Consider the following 12,589-nt stretch of genomic DNA (forward strand, 5'->3'; position numbering starts at 1 on the left):
GCCCCTTGTTGGCGTATTTCTCTGAGGGGGGGGGGGGCTGATGATTCACCACAAAAGGAGACTGCACTAGCACTCAGCTGCCCTCTCATGGTTCCTTCACTGCCATGGAAAGTGGTGTTCTGTCTCCATGAAGGTTTCAAGTACTCTAAATACCAGCTTCGGATGGATTTATACAATGTTTGGGGGATGGACACAGTAGAAAAGAATGACAGTGGGTATATGTTTCAAAATGCCTTGTTTAAAGTTTATCTCTGGAGAAAGAGATAAAAAGGGGGAATTGTGGAAGTTTATGAAGAGTATTATGCAGAAGATATGATGCAGCATATTTTTGGTATATTCATTTTAATCTCACCAATATACAAGAGGTGTATTGCATCATGTTATCCCTAATATATGTGTGGGTATATACATTCCTGTGTGTTAATAGTTGAAGGAACAAAATACATTTTTCCTCTTAAATATAGAGAGGTTTTTTATAGATTCCTGAAACAATGTTCCCTTTTCTTAAAAGTAGATTAGCGCAATAGTCTTTTTCTTTCACTTTACCCTTTTTATCAAAGGGGTGTTTTAGGCTATTTTTGAGGGGTAAAATGCAGAATTACTTGTGAATTCTGTTTTGAGTGAAAAGATTACCCTTTTGAGTGTTTTTCTTGGTTAACCATTAGATATAATGGCTAAATTCTTCCTAAGTTAATTATGCGCATCCTGCAGGCCTTGAGAATTTAGTCACACAGTTAAGAGAAACAATGGTCCTTCTAGATTATGGGTGAGCTGACTTCGGGTGAATAAAAGTTCAGAGATGATTGGGGGGTATGAAGACAGTTAGGCGTTGTTGGTGAGCTAGTTCTGAGGATGTCATGGGATAATGACTGTTATATTTCCAACAAGTATGGCTTTCATAAAGAAACACATGACTTGGGTGATAAGATGTGTTTTGTTGTAAAATGGGCCTGTTTGGTTTTCTGCTGGCCAGCGCTGGGTCACTGTGTCAAAGCATATTTTGCGTCTCCCAATGAGATGACCTGAAAAGATGACCAGCTGACCTAACCCCTTCCTTCTCTATTCTGGTATATCTCCTGTCGATTCCTGACGTTCGGCCTCTCTTCACATGCTGTCAGGACCGGAAGGATCTCCGCAGCACGCGAACCAGGGCAGGAGTGGGCCGGCATACTCCTTACACATTACAATATAATTGTAGTATATTATATTGTATTGTAATGTATTATATTGCATTGCATTATTACCTTTGATAATTAAAACAGATTATTGTTTCAACTGGTATCCGGGTGTTCTCTGTCTGATTTCCTTCCTGTTATGATTTTAAGCAGGACTCGTCAAAACGACACGCGGAGCAGAGTGGGGTTGTAAAAACCTCAAAACTCCAACAATACGCCTTATTGCCTTGAGTCTTAAAATGTTGAAGATTGTATCTTCATGTAAACTGAGTCAAGCTTATCAACCAAAAAACAGTCATAACATCTCTAGACTGGGAAATCCAGTCTGGGAAATGATGTGGAGTTATGGCAGGAAATTAGCTCCATATAATTTCCTGACATAACTCCACAAATAAACTAAACAGGTTTTACAAATGCCTCATGATTCACTAACAAACACAATGTGGACGCTAAAACTTTCGGGAAATGTCGACAGCAACTGGCGGACCTTCAAGCAGTAGTTCCAGCTTTACATCACGGCCATGGGACTGGAAACTAAGCCGGATGCTAGGAAGGTAGCGCTACTGCTAACTATAGCAGGCCCACAGGCGATAGAAGTGTACAATACTTTTGTGTATGAAGAGCAGGCTGATAAAGACAAACTGGATAAAGTGCTCGAGAAATTGTATGCCCACTACTCTCCCAGAAAGAACGAAACATACGAGAGATATGTATTCCGTTCACGTGTGCAGCAGCATGAGCCTTTTGATAGCTTTCTGACTGACCTGAAGCTAAAAGCACAGTCATGCAACTTTGCTACGCTGAGGGACTCCATGATACGGGACCAGATCGTTTTTGGCGTGGAGGAGGATACAAAGGTCAGAGAAAGGCTGCTAAGGGAAACGGAGCTGACATGTGAAGCAGCTATACAAATCTGCCATGATGCAAGCGAGCTGTCCCAAATGCACGTCAGGACTTTCAGCGAGATGGCGGGCGCGGCTAACGTGAGTGATGGCGCAGCAGTTGGTGCGGTCTCCAGCCAAGGCAAATGGCGCGCACAGACGCGGCCTACACAGCGGTCGGAAGAAGGGACATTCAGCTGTAAGCGCTGCGGCTCGAAGCACAAACCACGACAGTGTCCGGCATTTGGTAAGCAATGCTCTAATTGCCAGGGCCAGAACCATTTGGCTAAGCAGTGCTTCTCAAAAGGAAATGAGAGGAAGAAAGGAAAGTCTGTAAACATAGTGGAAGACGATGATTTATGTGAGACATTTTTTGTTGGCATGGTGAACTGTGAAACTGAGCAAAAAGAGGTTGATGCAATCAGAGAAGACAAATGGATAGCTCCACTGATGATTAACGGGACAATAATAACTATGAAACTGGATACTGGTGCAAAAGCAAACCTGATGAGCCTGTCTGACATCAAGGCAATGAAAGATAAGCCACAAATTAAAAAAAGAACACAGGCACTAAAAGATTATAATGGAAAGAAAATCAACAGTTTGGGCGTGTGCACATTAAAGGTAACCTCAAAAGGTAAAGTGCACCACCTACTTTTCTCTGTTGTCGCTGATGGACTTGATTCACTGCTGAGTGATAAAGCATGTGAAGATTTGGAACTTGTCAAGAGAGTGTATTGCATCAACACAACAGTGAGTACACCAAATGACTCAATTGATTGTATAGTACAGAGTTATGCAGATGTGTTTAAGGGTTTTGGTGTGTTGCCCTTCACATACAAAATCCAGCTCAAAGAAAATGCACAGCCAGTTGTGCATGCTGCAAGAAGAGTTCCAGGGCCACTCAGAGATCGCTTAAAGAAAGAGCTCGACAGAATGACAATGCTCGGAGTGATAAAAAAAGTTGAGGAGCCAACAGACTGGGTTAACTCGATGGTCTGTGTAAAGAAGAAAAGTGGTGATTTAAGAGTGTGTATGGACCCAAAAGATCTTAATGAAAACATCAAGCGTGAACATTATCAGATACCCAAGCGTGAGGAAATCACAAGTGAAATGGCAGGTGCCAGCTTCTTCACAAAGCTTGATGCGTCTCAAGGCTTTTGGCAGATGAAACTGGATGAAAGCAGCACCAAATATTGCACCTTTAATACACCATTCAGCAGATATTGCTTCCTCAGACTGCCCTTTGGGATCATCTCAGCATCCGAAATATTTCACAGAGCGATGGAGTACATCATTGAGGGGCTGGACGGTGTTCGAGCATATGTTGATGACATCATTGTGTGGGGCTCTACACTACAAGAACACAATGAGAGGCTAAAAAAGGTGCTGGAGCGCATACACAAGTATGGACTCAAGCTTAACAAGAGCAAATGCGAGTTTGGAGTTCAAGAAGTTGTCTTTCTCGGAGACAAGCTCTCTGCACAAGGTGTACAAGCTGACCAAGAAAAGATCAGAAAAGAAAAGATCCGCTGCTGCTGTCTGCTCGTTAACCTGTCTGGGATTGTTTTCAGCTGTGTATGTTATATGTATATGAGATGTGCCGTTGCCCGGACGCCATTGGATGCCAGTTTCCTGTCCCTCCTTCGGTAGGCGTGACCGAAGATCTGGATTGGAGCAGGTCGGGCCCGACTCACCAATCCCTGCCCACACCTTCCGGGGACTCTTACAAGAGTGTGTGCATCTCAGTTAGACGGGAGAGGTCTGAATCTGTGTCAGACGGCTCTCGGTGCTCTCCTTATGTTCTGTGTAGCTCTGTGCAGCTCTGTGCTAGTTCTGCTACAGTGGTTAGTTAGGGTGTGTGCTTAAGTGTGTATTCTGTGATTTGTGACGGCGTCAAACTTGTGCGAGATGCCTCACTATTTTAGCCTTAAGTGTAGTGATGACGAGATGAAGCCTTATGAAGCTTTGAAGCTTTCCAGCCAATTGGTTCGCAAAAGGGTTCATCTCATGAGGCTTCAACATGGGCTTCATTTGAACACAAACCCCCTGTTGGTCAAAGTGTGTAAAACAGGCAGATTGGACATCTCAACAGTGTGCTCTATCTCATACCGAGTTCCCAATGAGTAAAGCCTTAGAATAACTCTAAACAACGAACATTAAATCATATTTTCATGTTAACAATATTGTTTTTATTCCAGTTGAATGATTGTGATTGAAAAGCCTAAGGAGGCTGGTAAAAATTACAAATAGGGATTTGTATTCCTTAATAATATTCATAAACGTAACCATGTTGTAGCCTGAGAAAGGCTAAACCATATCAAAGAATACATTTATTAACTACATTATCTCATTTAGCTGTAGCTTTTATAAACAACAAAAAAGACGTATTGACGAGTCGTTGAACCAGGAACCCTGCGATCGTGAGTCAACTGTTTTCCAGCTGAGCCACAGCACACACGCTGAATCTCCCTGAAAATACTGTAACATATTTATTCCTGTATTTATTCATTCATGTTTTTTTTCCTACATTTATTTATGCTTGTATCTATTTATACTTATGACATGTTCCGACCTCTATATAGGTGAGGTTTTGAGCTCTTTTAATTCCATCGTGTCACCAGCGGGCCGGGTACAGGAGGGGTAATATCGTTCTTATTATACATCCATGGGTATTATGAGCGTTGTGGTTCAACGGTTCAACCGATCTGAATCGCTTCGTGAAGCAGTCACGTGGTATCGACAGGCAGCGAGGCTTCGTTTGTCATCGATGACGTCACTGGCCCAAAACGATACAAGCCTCGATACATGCTTCACAAAAAGCTTCGGGGATTACTCGACACACGCTCCGAAGCCTCGGCGCAATACGTAACATCACTACTTAAGTGCCCATAGTGCGCTATGACTGTGATAATCTGTGGCCTTCGTTTTGTGTAGCGTTATTTTGAACAGATAGCTGGTTTTAAGAGCCTGTGTTTTTGGTTATATCATCTTTATTTTGAGTTTATTATTAAAATCAACCTCTTACCAAGAACACCTGGTTTCGTGTTGCTTCCCTTTTACCCTAAGCGAGCTGGGGACGTAACGGCTGTGATAGACCAACGTATTTTCGCAGAGCTTGCATTTAACTTCCTTTGGACTTGTAAGTTTGAAGTAGTTCCACGAGGAGGAACTCTTTTTACCCGCCGCTTTGTTCATCTTTAGTCGCACGTGTGAGGGAGAGGGGGGGGGGTGGGGGCGGGGTCGGTGTGTAGCGTGCTGCAGCAGCAGTCTGCTCTGCACGCAGGCTTCCTCCAAGTTTACAGTAAAACAAACTGGTGGTGTGACCAATGGCCATTTACAATTATTAATACTATTATTAGCATTAGTCTATATTTTGGTTGAAACAATGCCAGAAAAAAAAAAAAAACATAAATAATAATAAAATATATAAATAAAATCGATTTTTAAAAATAATATTCGATTATGGAGACTGTAACGAATATTCGAATAATCACTGGCCTCCCTAGTTTGAACAAGGTGAATTTAGCGATCACAACGAAAACAGCCAAGACACATATTGAGACCAGAAAATGAATGTTATTAGGGCTGTAAATATAATAAGCCTTTGTCTAAAATGGACAACATTGTAACTAAGGAGATTTAAACCATACAGCGATTCTGCACTCTTCATTTTCTTTCCTGCTATATTCAATGAGTGATACAAATATTGTACCACAAGTTCTTAATAAAACGGACACTGTTGGACTCGGTAGGCTACTAGTTGACTGCTCCCAGAAATAAAAAGAAGTACTTTACTGTGTACTTTGTAAGTAATCCTCTGTCAGAGTCCCCACCATAAAACATTTAAATTTTAAATGTTTCCCTCATCAAACTTAGCAGAAGTGGCTTGATTAGGTTCTCAGGAGGGGACTTTGACAGAGGTTTTTAAAAAAAACACACACACACTAGAAGTACTTCAATGTATTGTGATAGTAGGTGTAAGAATACTGAGCACATCAGTCTCAATATCATTAAGAATTTATGGTAAAATTGTCTTTTTATCACTCATCAAAGATAGCAGAAAACATGCATTATACGGAGGGGACTCTGACAGAGGATTACTCACAAAGTAGGCTACACAGCAGGGGCGGATCTACCGGGGTGGCATGGGGTGGCAACTGCCACCCTAAACAATAGCCTTGCCACCCCAGCTGCCACCCCAGTTGGCATCTTTGTTTTGAAAGAAAGTTGTGGCTCATCGGACATTTATGAGAAAAAGTCTCTAATGTCCGAGTGCAAGTGAATGCAGCACAAGATGCACGTCATGTAACCCCTCCCCCGGTCCTGGCGCGAGAGTGGAAATATGATTGGTGGCGAATTCACTTGAACGGGGGGACGGCGCAAAACGAGAAGCCTTTCGGACCCAAGCACTGAAGGAATGAGGTAGTTGCGGTCTACACTGACAGAGAAGAGACTGTGAAGTTTGGCTGCACTCAGCATTGAATCAAAACGCACTACAGCTGTTGATCTTAATAAGTTTGTGAGGCGTTTTGCTGAACAAAATAATAATCGCCGCATTCAGCTGTAATAGACGTGCCAACTTGATGCTCTGCTCACGGATGACTCGATGAGAATAACAAACTGTTAAGATGATGACCTTGTATGCGTGTATATATTTTTTTCTTTGAGGGGGTCTGCCCCCAAAAAACAGTTTTAAGTCCTGAGAAAGTAAAATAAGACGGTGTGTAAAACTACACTGCCCAGCCAACAGAAAGTAACCACTTTGATTTAACTAGGCCAGTAGGTAAGGACCTTCCACTGGATAATAACTGCAGCGATGTTTTAGCTGAATACACGTTTTTTAACCCTAACTGATGCAGTTAGTCACTTCTTTAATGTTTGTTCTTTCTGATGTAAAGTCAAGGTTGTAACTGTATATTAATAATGATATAATTACTTGTTTTTCAAATTTGAAGGAAGGTGAGCAAGCATCTTGATGAACATTCATCATTAACATCATATAGTTTATTCAATAATAAATGAATATGTGAATCATAACAGTTCATTATATCTGTAAAGTGTCTTTGAGCACCTGTAAAAACGCTAACAAATTAAATCTATTATTATTATTATTTATTAACAGTGATTGACAGCTGATAGGAATAATATGATTGTTAATAGTATCATATTCATTCAGACAAACATCGATGAGACAGTTAATTAATGTACTTATTGCAGCAGTCTGCATAGATTTGGTACCCCTGCTGGTCTAAGAGTGAAACAAACTCATTCAGTTATTGTTCAGTTAAAATTCATTAAATTACGTCTGCCACCTTATAAGGCTTTACTGATGTGCCACAATGATATCACCTATGTGATTGAGTTAAAATATTAATATTGTGGCTTTCCAAGTTAACATTGATTGTAGGGGTGTAACGGTTCACAAACATTTCGGTTCGGTACGTACCTCGGTTTTTAGGTCACGGTTCGGTTCGGTACGTTTTCGGTACAGCAGACAAAATTATCACAAAACATTCAATATTTTTTTTTAAATTATTATTAAACTGTGACTAATGTATTCAAATAAATACAAAATATAGTAAAGGTGCAGAATTTCGATGAACTGAAATAATCTGTATTTGAACTGTACTAGTACCTAAGCAGCCAGCTTGACATTAGGACTTGCTTGTCATTGTATTTTCATGTTGTTTAAAGAAAGATGAACTTGTCCACATTGCTTGCTGAAATGGCAGATCAGCTGGCACTAACAATGTCTCCTGCTGTGGAGAACACCCTCTCTAGGGACAGTGGCAGCAGATACAGCCAGGTAGCGCTTTGCTAACATGAAAACATAAGGATATTTGGCGTTTGTAATAGCTTTGGCTCGGTCTGAACTCTTTGCGAGTGGTGGAGGCTTACATGCTAGTGGGAGTTGGGTTTGCACTTCAGTCTTTTTTCCTTTGGTACCGGTGATATTCACATTCGGGTGATGCCTTTTCAAATGAGTGATGTATTGCCAGCCGCGTAACCAATGATAGTTGAACAATGCCGACAAACAGCTTTGGTTCGGTCCACCTGTCTTTGTCCGTCATCCTTGTACGTAACTGCGAAACCAAAATGTTCCCAAACCAGAGACTTCAATGATGCTGGAGGATTTTCAGCTCAACTTTATCTGCGTTCGCCATTTCGACAGTTCCTCAAATTACTGACTACATTTGAACGCATCCCTGTGACCAGCTCTCATAGTATGCCTCTCGTCCAATGAAATGACTTGGTCGCTCTATGATATAGATTACTTCCAGAAAGTTGTTCATGTTCTCAATTTTTTATGTTTAACGCTATATTCGTTCGGTACACACGTGTACCGAACCGAAGGGCCCGTACCGAATAATTTCAGTACGGGTACGTGTACCGTTACACCCCTAATTGATTGATATGATTGCGATTTAAATCAGCATATACTTCTGTCAGAGGATGCCACCCCTCAAAATCTCCTGCCACCCTCTTGCCACCCCATGAATATTTGTCTAGATCCGCCCCTGCTACACAGTAAAGTACTTCCTTTTATTTCTGGTAGCAGTCAACTAGTACAGAGTCCAACAGTATCAGTTTTATTCAGAACTTATGGTAAAAAATATTTGTATCACTCATTGAATATAGCAGGAAAGAAAATGAAGAGCAGCTGATTGACCGAGTGCAGAATCGCTGTAGTTTAAATCTCCTTACAATGTTGTCCATTTTAGACAAAGGCTTATTATATTTACAGCCCTAATAACATTCATTTTCTGGTCTCAATATGTGTCTTGGCTGTTTTCGTTGTGATCGCTAAATTTACCTTGTTTATTATCACTATAACACTGACCCAGATCGCTGGATCGCTAGAAGCACCGCTGTCATCAGGCTGGCAAGGGCTGTTCCATGCTCTGCTCAACCTCCCGGCGGGAGGCTCCCGCCTTCCCCAATGGACTCAGTAGGGCCCCCTGCTGCCGTGGAGCATGTGCCAGCCACGGCGGAATATTACTGCCAAAAGTCTAGTGACTTTTGGCAGTAATATTCCGCCGTGAGAAAAAAAAGTTTTGTAGTTGTAAAACAAGTTTTGTACTCTGAAACATGATTTATTAGAACAATGTTATGTGTTTGTTTGATAGATACGTTTTTTCTTTGCAAAACTAAATGCATTAGTTTGTAGATGGTGTTTTGTATTTGCAAACCACATTGTGTTTGTTAGTGAATCATGAGGCATTTGTAAAACCTGTTTAGTTTGTTTGTGGAGTTATGGCAGGAAATTAGCTCCATAGGGAACTGTTAGCGCCGGAGCCTCGCAGCGGGGAAACTGTGGCGTGCATAATAGACCTATCGCTAAACCACGCCCCAAATAGAATTTGTCCAATCATATCACAGCGAAAATCCCTCCTGACAGAAAACTCGGACATCACCAGAAAAGCCGTTTGTGGGGTGCATCAAACCAAAACCAGACGTCTGTGATCGAAACCACTGTGAAGAGTTCAGTTTCTATGTTTATTATCTAGCTAATATCTGATGGTGAAACGCTGTGCGTGGGGTACCTGTAATTTCGGACACCAGGTACCCTGAAAGACTGGATGGAGGAGTATATTTCGTACCTTTTCCGAAGCCCAAAAGAAAACTCGACAAATGCAAGCGGTGGATTATGCTGTGTCGTCAACCACATACACAACTGAATGTGAAGACAATTATCAAGGACACTTATGTTTGCTCAAAGGTAAGGTCAATTCATAAAGACATCATATTTGACGGTATGTATTAGAAACGTAGACCAAACTATTAGTTTGCTAACGATTGACTTTGACTGCCAACTAGCTAGCGTATATCCAGCCCAGCTAGCTAACGTTAGCTGCCAACTTGTTAGCCAGCTAACTAGCTACAGTGTTATCAACATCAACGTTTGCTGTCTGACTTTTCGTCCTCGCTAGTTAGCTGGTGTTTTTAGCTAACTTTTGCTAACTGTCTTTTCACCTCAAAGCACTTCAGAGATGGGAAGCCAACTCTGGAATATCAGATCCCATCCGGGCTCTCGTGTGTGCTGCTCCGAAAAGACACAGACCCTCACCCAAAAAAAGGTAACGCTACAGTCAGCCAGGTGCATAACAGTGAAAATGATGACCAACAAGGACAGTTATAGTTATAGATTTAATGTAGTGTCCACCACTGCTAACATTCAACATCATATTATCATTTCAATGGTTACACAACAGTCACCACTACACACGACAGGCAACAAGATTAGATATTTTATATAAAGAAATACATGGCTACCTTTTTACTCTTGCTTTTAACTGTTAACTTTCATCTGCTGTTGCTTTTATTAGCTCTTGCTTCTATTTTAATGTTATTTTAACTTGAACTCCCCCCGCGGCCATTGTCAAGAGTCATTCACGGTCGGCTTTGTTTGTCCGAGTTTTCAAAGGGGGCGTGGTTTAGCGATAGGTCTATTGTATAACTAAAGACACAGCAACACAAAAAACGCAGCATGTGTACGGCTCTGAGAATCTGCCTTGGTACAAAGTAGCAGTGAAAACATGGCACGGAGTTTCATTGATTTGGGCATTCTCTCAATAAGCAAGTGGAATGGATTTGATAATGAAGCACTGACACCAGGCGAGCCGGATTCATTTTAGAAGTGGGGGGGCAAAAAAAGTGCGTGTGTATGGCCCAATCCCAAACCACGCCCTACACCTACACACACACCCTCCGTGACGGAGTGAACTCCGTGGAGTGACACATGAGGCTCCCTCCTGTCAGATGGAGGGAGTAAATACAGCAGCAAGCTTTGGGACAAACTCCCCTCTCTCTGGCAGAAACAGGAAATGCGTAATTGTATGTAGGCCTAACAACGGTTTCAAATCAGCATCTCTTAGACAAAAAATGTAAATTAATAACTCAAATAAAACTCCAAACATCTTTGGTTACTTTTTTGTAAAGCTCTTTTAGTTTTAAACCTGATGTTTATAAGCTTCTTAGTTTTTACAATAGTCTGTAAATATACACAACTTTATAATAAAATGCACACATTTACCTTTTTCTAGACTAAACACAGGTATGATCCTAAGTTAAAAAAATATGAGGTTATCATGAGGTTGTTAACATCGCAATTTATCACTATTGTTTAGTGGTTTTGCAAAGAATGAACCACTCTCTGTTTTTGTACCATTCTGCGTTGAAGTACCTTCTCTTTGCTCAAATAATCTACTAGCGGTCTCCTTTTTTCCGATAGTTAGCTGTACAGCTTTACCTGCCTCAATGTCCCAACAACAAACCTCCATGCAGTCGGAACCAGCCCGTTTCGGTTCAACGACGGCGGCGGTGGGGGCGGCGGTTTTGACAGTTTCTGCGGCCGCAGAGGTGCTGCTTTTGGGTTCATCTGGCTTCGCTGTTTCTATTTGATGAAGGTCCAGGCTCCGGAGATGTGGATGTCAGGGATGTGACCTTCCAGTTGTTACATTTAAGTTTAGATTGACTGTATTTGTGACCTGCTCCATCGAAATCAGTCGCATTGACCCGAAGACACATTTTGAGTTGTATACACTGTTGGAAAGAGGATATTCCTAGCTTTCTAATGATATCAGGATTGTTTTTGTACTCCAAATATTAACCGAAAAATATGTCACATTATATAATGACTATCACCGAGTCCTCATTTTGAGAAAAAGGCCTTAAAAGTTTCCTCTTCTCTGGAATCCATCGATCTGATTGATTATTAGTGGAGCAAATGATCAAAATACTACGGAGGGAAGATATTTTCGTTTGGAGGGGAAGCTCGCGAGTGTGTGTGTATACGTGTGTGTGTGTTTGTGTAATTTTGCGTTTGTGTGTATGGAGAGGCGAAGTTACGCCCATCTACTTCCGGACCATGGGACCCCGGAAGCGAAAAATTTACATTGAATTCAATGGAGAGAGAACACGTATCTTTTGATCCCGTTTGAATTGTGCCACGAACTACACATATGATGTTTGTCAATCTTAAACAATCATTTCCATGTCAAAAAAGTCACATTTTGTCGTAAAACTGCTGAAATATAAGACTATGAAAAATACGCTACTACAAAGACTACAAATCCCAAATCCCATTCTGGGTCGCGTAAGTGATGTCACAGGCATGCTCGGTGATTTATAATAAGACTCGTAATTAAAGCGAAGAAGAAGAAGATCTCATAACTGATTTATTCCCTCCAATAAATTATAGATCGCTAAAAATAAATTCACTTTTACAAGATGCCTGTGTGCTTTGTACCAGGTTGTAGTCATAAAAGTGATCATACCACTTGCTCCTTCTATCGATTCCCGTCTGATGAAAGGACCAGGAGTCGCTGGATCAGACATATCAGGTAATATCATAGGTAATATACATGTTGTGCATGGAACATAGTCAAGTTAGCTACCTAGCTAGTAGCGACGAGTAGCGAGCACGTTAGTTAGCATTACATTACTTAGCCTTGTCATTTTTAGTAGCCTTACCATGAAGTTATTATTTTATTACATGAAGTAAACCAAAATGTTAAACAGTAACCAAAC

General features: G+C 41.2%; 1 protein-coding gene across 1 annotated transcript; it reads left to right on the forward strand.

The window, feature by feature from the left end:
* Window positions 1-1,620: 1,620 nt before the first annotated feature.
* Window positions 1,621-3,871, forward strand: LOC117559729. Its single transcript, XM_034236416.1, has 2 exons — window positions 1,621-2,303; window positions 3,631-3,871. The coding sequence occupies exons 1-2, from the start codon at window positions 1,697-1,699 to the stop codon at window positions 3,651-3,653; spliced, it is 630 nt and encodes a 209-aa protein (XP_034092307.1). The 5' UTR covers window positions 1,621-1,696; the 3' UTR covers window positions 3,654-3,871.
* Window positions 3,872-12,589: the final 8,718 nt, after the last annotated feature.

The sequence above is a fragment of the Gymnodraco acuticeps genome, unplaced genomic scaffold (genome assembly GCF_902827175.1).
Source record: "Gymnodraco acuticeps unplaced genomic scaffold, fGymAcu1.1, whole genome shotgun sequence".
Taxonomy (NCBI): Eukaryota; Metazoa; Chordata; class Actinopteri; order Perciformes; family Bathydraconidae; genus Gymnodraco; species Gymnodraco acuticeps.

Bases quoted from the DNA above. Each gene is read 5' to 3' on its own strand.
- LOC117559729 (XM_034236416.1), top strand. From the start codon at position 1,697: ATGGGACTGGAAACTAAGCCGGATGCTAGGAAGGTAGCGCTACTGCTA. The intron at 2,304-3,630 runs GTAAGCAATGCT...GATTGTTTTCAG, and splicing joins ACGACAGTGTCCGGCATTTG to CTGTGTATGTTATATGTATA.